Genomic DNA, 15,180 nt, shown 5'->3' with positions numbered 1-15,180 from the left:
ATAAAGTATATTTGTAAAGTATAATTGTAATAAAGTATATTTCACTTCGATGGCGCCTTAGATAGAAGCATACACAAACCTTTCTCTCAAAAGAGTGCTCTTAATTGAATTGCCCTGAAAAACTGTTTGAAATAATAGTTATAAAACTTCATGAATGCAATGAGTGGACTAAATCGTTAAACGTAATCTTTAATGTTAAGATAGTGCCAGAATATATAGCATATACACACATTAAAAACCATTTCTCCTAGCTCAATGAACCTAAAAACGAGTATATTTAATGAAAACTGGGTATCAAAAAACTGGCACGATCACTCAACTTCTTAATAGGCAGATTGATCTTAATAACTGTTAAAAGAATCTTCAACTATTTATTTAATTAAAATTTTTTGTAAAATATTGTTAACTAAGTTTAATTGGTTATTTTTTTTGTGTTTTCAGGGATGTATGGACAGCATGGATCAGAAGGGTAGGCTCTCTAGACAAAAACATTCCTTCAGAAAATGTACCATCTTTACTTAGTGAGATGCATCTATATCCTGCCCAGACCCAAGGTAATTTCTGTAAAACTATATACAGGGTGAACCAGTAAGTATTGTCCATAGGCCTACTGTGTGTAGTACATCTAAAGTGGAGTTCAATGACGTATTGGACAACTTCATATTTTCCACCGTTCTTGAGTGACGTCACTTTAAATTTTTTTTCCAAAATCATTACTTTTTTCCAATAAAAATGTTATTACTCAGAAAGTTTTAGTCCGAATTCGATTCTGATAACACGGTTAGAAAGACAGATAAATTTTCTAAAAATTGATACCATTTTGAAGCATAAGTTATTCTCCCAAACAGCCTCAATCTTCCTCCGAATGCTGGAAAAATAAAAGTAATCGAATTTTTTAAGAAAACTCATTAGGCCCTTATGTGATCATTATCAGACCTAGGTGCTGGCACTTTTTATAAAAGTTTCCTGGCCTAATAGGATTTCAAACGGTATATCATTTTCCAGGATTCCTTGTATCTTCGTATGAGAAATTACGTTTGTTTTGCAAGAAAACGTGTTCACGAGAACTCAACAGTGTTAGTTATCAAGTTGTTTAATTCATTGAAAACTCTTTAAGATGGGCCAGTAATCAATTTTTACAGTAGATTGTCTTAAAATAAGAAAGTCTAAGGTCACAAATAGCGCTTAGTCACTTAGCACAAAGTTTAAGGTTTATACAAATTCTTTTCTTTTTCAACAGTGTAGTTGTGTGTGAAATTGTAATTTGGAGTAAGTACATATGAATTTTTGATTATAAATATTATAAATGTTTAAAATATTTCATAACATTTTCTTAAATATTTCAAAGAGATGGACCAGAATTTTTTTTTTTTTAGTGCCATTTGTGACCTTAGACTTTCTTATTTTAAGACAATCTACTGTAAAAATTGATTACTGGCCCATCTTAAAGAGTTTTCAATGAATTAAACAACTTGATAACTAACACTGTTGAGTGCTCGTGAACACGTTTTCTTGCAAAACAAACGTAATTTCTCGTATGAAGATAAAAGGAATCCTGGAAAATGATATACCGTTAGAAAGCCCATTAAACAAGGAAACTTTTATAAAAAGTGCCAGCACCTAGGTCTGATAATGATCACATAAGGGCCTAATGAGTTTTCTTAAAAAATTCGATTACTTTTATTTTTCCAGTATCCAGGAGGAAGACTGAGGCTGTTTGGAGAATAACTTATGCTTCAAAATGGTATCAATTTTTAGAAAATTTATCTGTCTTTCTAACCGTGTTATCAGAATCGAATTCGGACTAAAACTTTCTGAGTAATAACATTTTTATTGGAAAAAAGTAATGATTTTGGAAAAAAAAATTTAAAGTGACGTCACTCAAGAACGGTGGAAAATATGAAGTTGTCCAATACGTCATTGAACTCCACTTTAGATGTACTGTACACAGTAGGCCTATGGACAATGCTTACTGGTTCACCCTGTATAAATGTAAGTGTACCTAAAAAGCTATTGTAAGATATTTCTTCAAGCAATATTTGCAAATTTAAAGTGATCAAAATATATTCTCGAGCACAAAAAAATATTGCCTCTATCCAGAAGAAGTAAAAAAAAGGTTTACAGTTTACTTACATTAATTTTTGAGTAGAATATGATTTCCATTAAAGAGAGAATATTATTTCAATTAAGGAATAATTTAATGGTACAAAGAGGACATACTGGTAATAAAAACATTAATTGTTTTTAAGGTTTAAAGTAAAAAAGAGGAGCAGTGAAAATAAAGGTTCTACTCAATAAAATAATTGTTCTTAGTATAGACTTTTATAAGAATATAGAGCGTTAAACTCCCGTTTTATGTCTTTAATGCCAAGAATTGAAAGAATTCGTTGCGAGAAGACTACGTTTAACTACAATTAGTTAACAAACTTTGAAAGGCAAAGTATTGTCGGTCTGCATGAAGAGGGATCCTCTTAGAAAAACTCGTTTGATTCGAATTTATTCTTCTGCGGAGATTCTTGACTGTGGGAAGAAGTATTTAACACTGTTCTTCAGGAAGTGAAGTCCTTGGGAAAGTATGAAGATGGAAATGAAGAGATTTTCTTTTGTCTGTTACTATTGTGATGAATCTCCAATAGCTCTAAACTATCGAGTGCCCACGCGAGTATAGTTTTTCCACCGTATGGTCTTCACTGGAGGATGTACCGTAGAAGAGTAATGTTTATAAGACTTAATAAAACCGTTTCTATTCTCTGTTCTAGTAAAGAAGTCAGTGGGTTAACTACTGGGACCATATTAATTTTAGTGATTAATTTGTCTGTGGTGAAATGATCGGAAATCGTCTGTAAGGGAGTTCCGTGGTAAAAGGCGAATATTACAGATTGCTACACGAAATCACATTTGCGTCACACCAGATTCTATGCTCTGGGATTTAATAGATATTGGGTTTAGGTCTTCTCTGTCTCAATTCAATGCAGATTTCACGTTTATTGGTATATAAAGTAGATCTTATTACCTTTGATATCCAAACATGCAAGTACATATTTGGTTTTTAATTCATTGCATTTAATTATTCTCACATCAATCGCAGTGTCCAATTATAACATTTACTTGGATAATGCCCCTTTTGTACGTCCTTATGTATGGTGCTGGGACTTTCTGTTGCACATATGTTCAAGGTTGATCCTAATGGAGCTCTTATGGAGTGTACGTAGGCTAGTTTAATTAATAGCAAGGACGACAACAGCGGAATCTACCTTAGTCAGCAGGTTTTCGCTAAATTGCTTTAAGAGGAAATTTTGAATCTTTTCCCAACTTTTGGTACCCTTCGGCTCCATTTTGAACATCTTGACAAATATCGTCGCATTTATAAAAGAAAGTTTAAGTATTTTCAATTCTTAGAGCTAATAATTATATCAAAATGGCGAATGAGTAGATGTAGGTGGGGAATGATAAAACTCATAGTTTTGTGTCTCAACTTGGCACACTTCTCTATTTTCGTTTACTACAACTAACTTCCACTCAGCCTGTTTAACTTCAAGGATTACATCGTGTCCTTAATTCAATATAAACAAAAAAAAAAATAGTTAATTTAATAAATATTCCTTTACGTAACAATTGAAGTAATGGCGAAAATTGCCACCTTCTTTCATATCTTTGACCTTTAATTATTTGCAATTAGTAAATCAAAAGATATTATTATTAATTCCTATTTAAATAAGAGTTTATATCATTTTTTATCATCAAATTAAACATCTTACTTCATTGAATTTAATTGAAGATATTATCAAATCATTGAACATGATATTAAGAAAAACTACACATTCTCGCCAAACTCAAATATTTTCTTTACCTTCATTTCCATAATTTTGGAAGGCCTAACTATTTCTAAGTGGGTATAAAATTTAAAGAAAATCATACAAATCGTTTTCGAATAGATCTTAAGTCTGATGAAAAATCTGTAAAATAAAGTATATATTTTGAACGAAATCTTTTTGAAGTGTTCCTTAGAGATATACTAGCGAAATAAATATTAAGGATAGTCTTCTCTCAAACCAAAAGAAGTACGCACAATAGGTAAGTTCCAGGAAGAGAGAGGAGCCGGAAATCCATAATAAAAATCTCTCTCAATGCCCCGCTATCCTCTGAGGTTTCCCCAAGGATGTCGCCCTGAAAAATAATATGAAAGATTTCTAGAAATGGTGTATACTCTTCCAAACCTGCTAACTACTCAAGTAATGATTATTTTTTCTAAATGAAGCCTTTAGTCATTTTTTAAGTACCGCCTGCGTACTATTATGTTTGTTTTTACCAGCTACCGTGGGATTTAATTATATTGCTAAAATTTCTAATATTAATTTAACGTTATACCGAAGCAACTTTGACAATATTCTCATTTATTGAGTAAGGAGTTTCACAAAAGACATTTTATTTTCTTGTACTGGTCCATAAGAAGACAGTGTAATTGTACAGAGTTTCAATTTTTCGTTTTTATTTAAGTAGTTAATTGCCCCATTTTCAAGATGAACTGTATGAAATTGTTTAGTTTTATTCTGTTGTTTATATTATCACAATAATTTTATGTCCTCAACTGCACCCGATACAATTACGATCAGTTACTATAAATATTATTGCACATTGATGCAATACAATAATATTGACATTTTTAGTGGTTTCCTCTCTTAGTATTGATTAAACAATTATTTAATCAGCAATACCTCTGACTTCTTTTCCATATTGTGTCAATATCAAAAGTTATTGACTGTGAAGTGTGTACTGACTGTCTCCCAGATACTGAGCTTTTCTGCTTTGCCCTTTCAATTGGACGTTCTGGATGCGCCATTGGTTCTGGGGAAATTTTATTGTCCAGCTTTTCACATGAGTGCGTTTACAAGTGTAATTTAATATTGAAGGCAACTAATGTTTCATAATAATTCGAATTTGAAGCAAATTGTTTTAGAACTATAAGATTTACAGTAAGGTCACTTAAAATTATTTTATTTTTTTAACAACACTCCTAGCACAAATGTTAAAAGACGAAATTAAATTTTTCTTTCTTTTAAATAATAAAACAAATATCATTATGAGCATATCTTAATGTTACCATGTTGAATAAATAAACAGAGATAGATGTAAATATAATCAAAATATTTATGAAGGTCTTTCTGTTCGTTCATTACAACGTTACAAAAATAAAAGATCATAAGTTTGTTATCATTCTGTTCTGAGGTCAATAAAATTAATAATACAAATATTTAAAACGGAATTCTTGTTTCCAAATTTATATTTCAGTGTTAAATGTCTTCTAAATTTATGGGGTACTGAAGGAAAATACTTTATTTTGTCCAAAATTGAAATAATGAGGGTTGTAGTATTGGCATTGAAATAGGCATGTGGGTTACCACTGCAAAAAAAAAACATTGAACCAGCTTTATGTTAGTGTGTCAAGGTTCGGCTACAGTATTATATTTAGTCAATATTTTCCCAAACTTCCTTTTTTACAATATTGCTGTAAATTCGTATTATTTGTAGTTTTATTGTATATGTGAAATGAATTTATTGAGGTATAAAGTTTATTTTTTCGCCCATCTTATTATAAATAATGAATTATTTTGAGAGTATTATAGATATGTTTTTATAAAGATTGTAGTTGAATGTCATATTTACTCAGTTTAATTTCTCTGATTTACTTTAATTTTTTATTTATCTTATATTTATTTATTTGTTTATTTCTAGTTGGAGAAATGCTTGAATGTGCAAAAGAGTTAGCCGAGAGAGGCTCGCATCTCACATATGGAGAATTTTACAACTTTGCTTCTCAAATTAAGCGCTCTCATGAAAGAAGGTAAAGAACTAAAAAAATCTACCAATATTCATTAATTAAAACCGTTCATTCATAAAAGTCATATATATTTAAATATTTTACTTAATCAATCTATGTTCATTAAGTTAGGATAATAAAAATGTACAAAAAAGAAGAATGTACTTAGAAAAAGATAAAGAAAAGAGAAACTTATAATGTTTACTAGAGTTCCTCAATCGGTGCACACACATGGTTAAATAAAGACTGTTTACTAGTTACGTCATGGTTATAAATAATCATCAGTCATTCCAACTTCTTTATTATGTATAACAATAAAATAATTTAAATATTGTAATTTAAAATTATTTGAATTCGTATAATATTAATAAAAATCATAATTTTAGCAAATTAATTCTCTTCTCAATAGTTATTTTTCTCATCCATGTCATAATTCAACTATTCATAGAAAAATTAGTTGTTAACATTATTGCTTATCTATGTCAAATTTTTGAAATATAGATTTCCGGAGACTCATATTTAACAAAACAAATCTGCTGCTGCTAAAAGATCTATTGCTGCTCTTTTGTGTTTGATTACGGAATTTAGGTGACTAGAAAGTGTGGAAAGAGAGAACCGACTAGAATTTGCCCATGGGTTCGCGTAAAAACCCTTGCACACATCAACTACATCGACAGGGCATATATATATTCTGAGTGTTGGAAGTGTCATTGTAATGTTCGTATTCGAGGTAAGCGGATAGTATCCGCTACTCGACAAGATCTCTGAAGATTTAGTTAATTTCCTTTCCGTGTTTGGCAGAATGTTGTAGGTGCTAAGGGGATGTCTCTCTTCTCCAATCATGTGTTTGCTTGTCTACATTGTAACGTGCGTGCCTTTATGCATTTATATTACTAGATTAGATTAGAATACTATTTATGATTTTTGGTCAGAATTAGATTGAAATGAGTTGGTATTCTCTGTTTAAAATCCTACCTTTTATTTCTACAGTTTATCTAAGTCCATTCAATTAATAATTTTGTACACTTTTGCATTCAATCCTATATTATAAGACATCAAGTTTTCCAAAATCTAAGTCGCACTAGCGTTTTTGGAGTCTTTTCTAACTTAAAATTGTAAAAATAGAACTGTGAAGTGCCCACGTATGGTGTATAATTTTTTTTTTTTTTATTTTTATTTTATACTACATTAAAGCCTGAGGCTTATTGTAGGGAGTTGGGTAAAGTATTTACATAAGTATTTACAAAATTGAAGAACATAAAACAAAACAAAAAATGAAATTACATAAAAAAGAAACAGAAAGTAACATCTTTATCAGTATAATAACTTAGATAAAATAAAACCAATACTTAGTAATAATAATAATAATATTACAAGAAAATAATCTAAATGAACCAGCACAGGATACTAAATGAATTTTGAATATTATAAAATCACACATTTAGGTTTATACATTTTTTTTTTTTTTTTTTTTTCTTTTTTTTTTTTTATAATCAGTTAAATTTGTAACTTTAATTTCCTTAAGTTAAGGCTGCTATGAATATAGAAGTAAATATCATTGAGTTGTTCAATAGAAACAATATCCAGTATGGTGATCACATTACTACAGTCGTCCACATTCTTTATATATTTACTTAAATATTTAGTTCTAGCTGTAGAATATAAAGGACAGTTTACCAGAAAGTGAACAACATCCTCTCTATGTCCAAGTGAGCAACAACGGCATTGTTCTATGTCGAAAATAAACTTTTCACCTTTAATGTATAGTCTGGTATGGTGCTTGGAGGCTAAACGTATGGTGTATAAGTGCGACAAGAGTTCATACTTGAAGTTGAGTTTTGTGAAAAAAATAAATTAAATATGAATTTCGACTTAAAATTCATTAACCGAAAGTACGATTATACTGAACTTTTTTTACATTTTATAGAAAAAGTATGAGAGAGACATTTACTTAAATTTTTCTAGGAAACAGCCTGCGTGCTTGTTAACTCTTCTTCTACAATACCTTGTATACACAATAAATGCTTCAGCCTTGTAGTGTTTTCTATACTTATTGCTGAATTTCAGATTGCATAATGTTTTTGTCATTTTTTTTTTTTTTTGCCAAAAAGGTTGCTAGGATTTCTTTTTTAAAAACTTCTTATTTATATGGACGGTACCAAAATATAGAAGTACAAATGAATACAAGAGTTTCAGTTTCTGTCCATTAGGGCATGTATATAAGGGTGTACGGGAATTTATCGAACCCTCTTGGTACCAAAATATGTAAATCTAAGACTTTTTGGTCAAAAAAAACACATTAAGTTTGAAACACTAGTATTTTACTATGTTTACATACATACAACTTACAAATTGTCTTTTTCCTCTATTATCAATTAAACAGTTTCTTTTAGAACTTCAAGATAAAATAGAACCATATTGTTTTGTCTATTTACATTTACATTCTTTTTGAGATAAAAGACAAAAATTGTAACTATTAATATTTATTCTTTTGTTTTATACATAGGAATAACAAACAGATAGGACGAGCATATGAGAGAAATGGTCATGAAAAGAAAAAAAGGCCCAGGAAAATGTCAAGTATGTTATAACTTTTTAAAAGAGTTATGTGCTATATTATTATAATGTAGTGAATCACTAGAAACGAAAAATAGTTTTTATCTTGGCTTAAAAAAAATGTGAACTTCTCAGCTATAACTTAAGCAGTTTAATGGACCAAGAAAATTAGTTGTTTTTTTTTAAAATAACATTTTATTGCTAAAAAATAAATAAATAAAGTTAATGCTTATATTCAAAGTACCTGCCCAGAAACTGTTATACATTTTAGTTTTCCATTGAATTCCCTCTGCTCACCTTCCTTAGATAAGAAGCAAAGAATTCTTAAACTTTCTCTTTAATGTTATTGAAGAAATTAAGCTATCGATCGAACAAAGTACCGGTGGTACCTTTTCGTTTTTACGGTTGAGGAAATAACTAAATTCCCTTAAATTCTTGAGTGTTTTGTTGGTTTAATTTCTACTTATTGGATTGTGCATTAGCTGATAGAAAAGATCTCGTTTTTGGTGTTCACTATAGACGCAGAGTATTTCTGATTAGCAATGTTGAATACATTCGTTCATACCGGTTCGCAGTATAGAGGAAATCTAATCATTAGAGAGCTTTGCTGCATTAAATAAGTACATAATGTTTAATTTCTTTTTAATTCCAAAATTTGGGCTTTCTTAACAATTTATCGCTGGTTTATGTAGGAAAGATTCTTATTCCAGACGTTTTCTCAAGATTTTACAGGGGGCTTTCCGCATTGAAATTTTAAAAATAGCAGATGGTAATATTTTTAGGAAAAGGAGAAATAAATTGAACAAATAAATAACAGAATCCAAAAATCGATATCTCTTTGTATAAAATAGTGATTTCTAAAATAATAATAATAAACACAAATGGAAGTTATATCTTATCATGTCAAGTTAATGCACATCACATAAAATAAACTTACACACATCGGTATAATGAACTTCTTTTATCTGCGTCTTATTTATTGCATACACCGTTTTTACATTAATGAAGCCCAGGCTTTTGGAATTTTTACTTTAACATTTAACTATGTTAAAATTAAATTTATTATGAAAAAGAATGGATTATTTCTGTTTAAGCATCATAAGAATCCCACTATTCAAAGATGGGTTCATTTAGAGTTGTTTTATATTCTTGTTTTTATAAGTTTTCAAGCAGTATTACGCTCAATAAAACTATTACTTTAATGTTTGTCTCTAGAATGTAATGTGACCCATGATGTCTTCCTGGGAGGTTCTTGTAATCCCACAACTTGGCGGCAGGATGTAGCAATACCTCTACTTGAATCCCTTGGCATCACATATTATAATCCTGTAAGTAAGAATTTGTATTATTAAAGAAACAGAATATTATTCTTTCATTTATACAGAATACGTTAAGAAAGTACAGAAATAAACTTTACTTAGTGTTACTGTTTTACATATTATCAACAGGTCAAGTAACAATATTTGTTGTTTCAGCAAGTTTCAGAATGGAGTGCAGATTTGGTTACAGTGGAACATAATGCGAAAGAAAGTGCCTGTATTCTCTTCTATGTCTTAGATAGAAGAACTCGTAATGTTGTCGGAATAGTGGAAGCTGCCAACTTTGCTGGTGCTCATAGAAATTTAGTCTTAGTAATGGATTCATATCGTGAACAAGAGCCGATTGCTGGTGAAACAATAACTCACACGTCAGTAAATAAATGTACATATTTACAAAATAGTTTATTTTTGGTATAGCTATATGTGTAACCTAAAAGGTTTTGATCAATTTCTATATATAACTGTTTTCCGTTAAATCTACGTGTACTGCCATCAAAAAGACAAACATTTATATTCAAACGCTTTAAGAATGTCTCAGTAATAATTTATAATCAAGTATTATCTGTTATAAAGCAATAATTAGTTGCGCTCAACTTTACAATTTGCGATAATTCTCGCCTGAAGGTACTCAAGCGCAAACGTGTACTAAATTGGGCCTGAGGAAAATTAGATGTTAAATCACCCTGAGTGGAAACATTTTCTTTTTTAAAACGGATGCCCATCCGACAGATTTTTTTAGTACAATTTACGAATTGACTTTCTTCCTTATTATGCTATTGTACTGTACTATACAAGTTTTAGCATCCAATGTATACGACTATTTTAAAAAATGGTTCCATGGACTTTAAAGGTAAAATGTGCACCTTCTTTCCTCACTTTCTTAGCTCACAATTAATCAACGAATATCCAATTGAACAATTTATATTCGTATAGACAATTTTTTTTAGAATCAAGTCCATTTCTTTATCAAGGTCATTCACTATTTTCAAGCGAGAGACTTTTACCAACAGCTTTCATTTTTTACATCATTTTTCTGCAGAATAGTATGTGATTTTTTATAGGACAAATTCCTTCTGAATCTTCTGCAAGAGTTATTTAAATTTAAGATATTTACTTATTTAAAAGTGGTGACACTGGTATCATATACATGGAGTAAGCAGCAAGAAGCATGGTGGTGATAGAAAGTTAGATTAAAAAATCATTTAAAAGATAAAAGAGAGAACAATTGAACGATCCAAATCACGAATAAATAAAAGACAAACCAGAGGTTCTAATTCGAATAGCTGAATCTAATTCAGGATCACCAAATTTAAATTAAATTAAACATTAATACGACCGGTTTGATTCTTGTATCGTAACTGAAACTTCTTGAATGAAAGCGTTAATCGTCTTTGAGAGAATAATCCCGAGAATGATACTTAATCCAGTTAAGAAAAGTGAATAGTGGATTATAAGATGAACTAAAAGACTAAATGAATTCAGATACCGTGAGATGGGCAGGCCACGATGGCTGCATGGAAGAAGGTCTGTTCCTGAAAGAAAGTGAAAGAAAAATGAAAGTTTGGAGACCGAAAGGTAAATGTTATTGCGAATCATTGTTATGAGACTGTTGGTGTTTCTCTCTAATTTGGAAGTAGATTAATTTTGGGTTGGAGAGGAGCCTTACTTGAAATTCTTAAGCAAGTCTGCAGCAGAAGAGGAATTTATACAATCAGGCAAACAAAACTGATACATACTATATCTTATTTATGTTACTGTTGCGGCAGGTAAGTCACAAATAGTAATTATATTCTAGAAATAAATTGCTTAAACATTTTTCTATATTATTCAGAAAATAGGTTTTTAAAATTTTATAATTAACATATGTATGATTATTACAGAGAATTTGAAGAGTTATGCAGTGGTTTAGCTACTTTAAAGGATTTAGTAGAACGTCAAGGCATTCCTGTGTTTACTAGTATTACAACTGCTATTCATTGGACCGCTGAGGTAATGCATTAATACAAAACTTTTTTAACAATGGCCTAGAGCAGCAGTGCTTCTTAAACTTTGGGTTTGGCCTTTTCTATATTTCTATGTAAATACAATCAATAATTATAAAAGATTTTTTTGTGAAAAATTAAATAACATCTAACTATTTAATTGTAAATTAATATAATTTTATTTTATTTTTAATACTTTAATATAAATGGTCTAGTACGATATTATGGAAAGATTATATGTATTATATTAGTTAATGTTTCATTATGCTAGACTGTTAAAAATAAATAATGCCATTTTTGTAGTATCATCAACGCTAGGCTTCTTTGACTGATGAAGACCCTTAAAATTATGGCACTCTGTTGATTAATATTCACGTTTGATAATTTCTTTTCAAAATCATCGTTCCATGAACAAAGTAATTTACAATGGAAATGTAAAAAAGTGACTACATATAAAGGGAGTCAAATGTGCATGTCCTCAGAAGATACATATGGCAGGATTATAAAATGTTAACGGGTTTTAAAGCCGAGTTGCATTTATAAAATAAATTACTAGATGACTAAAACCCCTATTTTAAGAACCACTGGTCTAGAGCCTCTAGCTGAATATTTATTTAATTTAGTACCTAACATATTTTACAGTTATTGAATCAAAAACCCAAAGTGATTGGAACAATTAATGCCTTACAAAAGGTTAATCTCCCGGACAATGAAAAAAGGAAGTGAGTATTTTTGCTTTTGTTTCTTAAAACTCTATAAGATTTAGTTTTTGTTTTTCACTTGGCGGATATAACCATAATATTATGTTTACAAAAAAAAAATGAATTTTAGGAAGTTGAGAGAAATTTTTGAATTATTAGATAAAAATGGAGAAGGAGAAATTAACCTCGCTGATGTAAGGTTTTAATGTTTCAACTGTTTTGTGTGTATTTTTTTCTTTTAAATATTACTTTGTTAAGTTAAGAAAAATAATGTATATTTTTTTTAGGTATACCTCGCTTATCATTTAGTAACTAATAAGAAGACACTTAAAGATCTGCAAAATGTAAAGAGAAATCATGAATTGGAGAAGGGTAAATTATTTTATTGATACAATTTTTCTGTGTGTATTTTTTGTTAACTATTTATACAAATAGATTATTTTTTCACAGAACTCAGTTCAGATTGTAACAAAATAAATTTTGAACAGTTTTGTGTAATGATGAAAGACTTAAAGCAGCAGAACGGAGCTACAGAAAGTGAGCATCCTTTTTCGCCATTCTATAGCATATTTCGACCAATCTGCTCTTTCCTAGGTACTAACATCCTTGCTTTTGCATCAAGGTATATTGTTTTTTTTTTTTTAGTTTTTTTCCCATTGAAAAACATTAGTCTATCAAATCTACCATTAAATATTTTATTAAGTAATTTTTTTTAAAAACCTTGATGCAATAAAATACTAATGTTAATTATTTTATTAATTAGTTCTGTCATATACTTATAGTTTTTCTAAAAAAGTAATTACTTGACCTTATTACTTATTTGGCTTTATTGGAATGTTACAATTTTGAAGATTTTCGATGTTTTGAAATTAAACATTTGTGATTAAATAGCTAGCAAAAACCGCAGAAAGTACCACCTGATTATGTAGTTTTAATTAATGGTTTCATTATTCTTTAAAATAAAATTAGAATATCCCTAACATTTTGTTTAAAAATAAAGATTATTTACCTGTTTTTTTTTTTAATTAAAATTATTTTAATTTATTTTTCCAGGGCACATAAGTTGTTGCAAACCAGAATTAACAGCTAATCATGAATATGTTCATCCTTCTTGTTTTGATTTATATATTGGTGGTTCTTGTTTTGATTTGGAATGGAAAGGAACAATTGCTGAACCAATTCTCAAGTATGTATTCCTTATAATGAAGAAAATATTTTAATTTGTATAGAAATATTTTTATAGATCAAATATTCGAATGGTTTTTATTTATCCATAAATTTCATTTTTAGGAAAAGTGGCCTGAAGTATATAATGGCAGAATGCGGTTTATTAAAAAATAGTAAAGCAGCTCCAAAAGAGGCAGACATAATGGAAAATAGTTCTTTACTACTTTTTATAATAACCTCCAACTCTCGAGGATTGGAAACAATGGCAATTGTAAGTGTGATGTGCAAGAAATTGATTTTTTTTTTAAAAAAAAGTAAAAGTTGTACATTTACTTCGTTCCAACGTTAGAACCTTTAAGAGGAGTAATTGAAACGATTTCGTTTCTACTTTTTTTATGAACTTCTATGTTTAGTTGGAGCGCGTTTTTTAAATGAAATATTGGAGGGTCATTGAAGGGCTCAGACATGTCGGGAACGATATTTATTGAAAGCTTGTGGTAAGCCTATTAAGAAAGACCTTAATAATAATACCGAAGTTACGAAAAAAAAAAAAAAAAAACTGGATTATACTAGAAACACGATCAAGTTAAAAACGTCGTGCATTCAAATCTATTGGTAATGAACTAAACGATTGTATTGTTTGGTAATCTTTATTAGTTTTAATTGTTTTAGAAAATCAGCTAAATCGTAATTCATTTTTCGTGCATGTTGTTGATTATAAAATTATTCTTCAAAATTTCTATAGTATGTAATAGAGTTATAGAGTAACAGTTGAGACAGTTTTCTACGACTAATCATTTTTTTTTTTTATGTAGGCCTCTTTCTACATTGGTCGTGGAAAGAATGTTGTCATTTGTATACAGGAACTAAATGATTCATGCTGTATTTCAAATGAAAAGGTAAATCTCTTATTTTTAAATGTTTCTTTCAGACTCTTTCCCTCTCTGTTTCTAATTGTTGCAAGAATGGAAATTTTTATTTTTCACAGGAAATATACGTTTTGAGATTCCTTGAGTGTACAAAAGTTATTTTTACAAACAGGCCTTCCTATTTTCTTCAAACGCAATAAGTTCAAGTATTTTTTTTTTCTTTAGGTATCTCTTGGGACATGGCAATTAAGTTTTGGTCAAATTGCTAATTAACTGAATCGATTCCATTTTTTTTATATCTCTGTGAGAGGGAGTGGTTACCCTCTCCTCTAATGTGCTGTTTAAGTGAAATTTGAGGTCCACCTTCTCAATTTTTTAATTTTTGGGTAGTAGTTTGTAAAAAAAAAAGACGTGACCTGAGTTCTGAATTTCCAGTAAGCGTTTTTACTCGTATAATGAAATCGGCGTTTCCCTGAATTTCGGCAACTAAGTGAAAACCTTTCAGCGATACAATGGGTAACCTATATATTGTCTATCTCTTTAGCATGAACTTATTTCTAAAACGTATTCATCTCCTAGTAAAGCGTTAATTCTGTGTACTTACGGTTTTACCAACTATTAATCGAGAGAAATCAATATTTGGAGTCAAGTGTTTTTTAAAAAAGTCTTGCAATTATTATGAGAATTGGGTAAGGGAAAGTCGTTGTGCACATATGTGTGTGTGTTTGTATATATATATATATATATATATATATTTATATATATTTC

The 15,180-nt window shown here is 29.6% G+C and overlaps 1 protein-coding gene across 21 annotated transcripts in view; it reads left to right on the top strand.

The window, feature by feature from the left end:
* The window catches only part of raw (NDT-like domain-containing protein raw), a 63,251-nt gene that overhangs the window by 45,261 nt on the left and 2,810 nt on the right, over window positions 1-15,180 (top strand). For 12 of the 21 annotated variants that reach the window (XM_074125396.1, XM_074125404.1, XM_074125398.1 and 9 more), the window contains 13 exons: window positions 442-554; window positions 5,734-5,842; window positions 8,325-8,398; window positions 9,590-9,702; window positions 9,850-10,061; window positions 11,574-11,682; window positions 12,318-12,397; window positions 12,507-12,570; window positions 12,664-12,748; window positions 12,827-12,970; window positions 13,430-13,562; window positions 13,667-13,814; window positions 14,359-14,442. In XM_074125396.1, the coding sequence (XP_073981497.1) occupies window positions 442-554; window positions 5,734-5,842; window positions 8,325-8,398; window positions 9,590-9,702; window positions 9,850-10,061; window positions 11,574-11,682; window positions 12,318-12,397; window positions 12,507-12,570; window positions 12,664-12,748; window positions 12,827-12,970; window positions 13,430-13,562; window positions 13,667-13,814; window positions 14,359-14,442 (1,468 nt within the window). Of the gene's footprint in view, window positions 1-441; window positions 555-5,733; window positions 5,843-8,324; window positions 8,399-9,589; window positions 9,703-9,849; window positions 10,062-11,573; window positions 11,683-12,317; window positions 12,398-12,506; window positions 12,571-12,663; window positions 12,749-12,826; window positions 12,971-13,429; window positions 13,563-13,666; window positions 13,815-13,956; window positions 14,331-14,358; window positions 14,443-15,180 lie in introns of those variants that run through there. The other 9 variants (XM_074125403.1, XM_074125411.1, XM_074125409.1 and 6 more) reach the window with 6 other exon arrangements.

Source organism: Rhodnius prolixus, unplaced genomic scaffold, assembly GCF_049639745.1.
Source record: "Rhodnius prolixus isolate KJV_2025 unplaced genomic scaffold, Rpr scaffold_3, whole genome shotgun sequence".
NCBI lineage: Eukaryota > Metazoa > Arthropoda > Insecta > Hemiptera > Reduviidae > Rhodnius > Rhodnius prolixus.
Note: the sequence above shows the minus strand (reverse complement) of the source record. Positions and strands in the feature narration are given on the sequence as shown.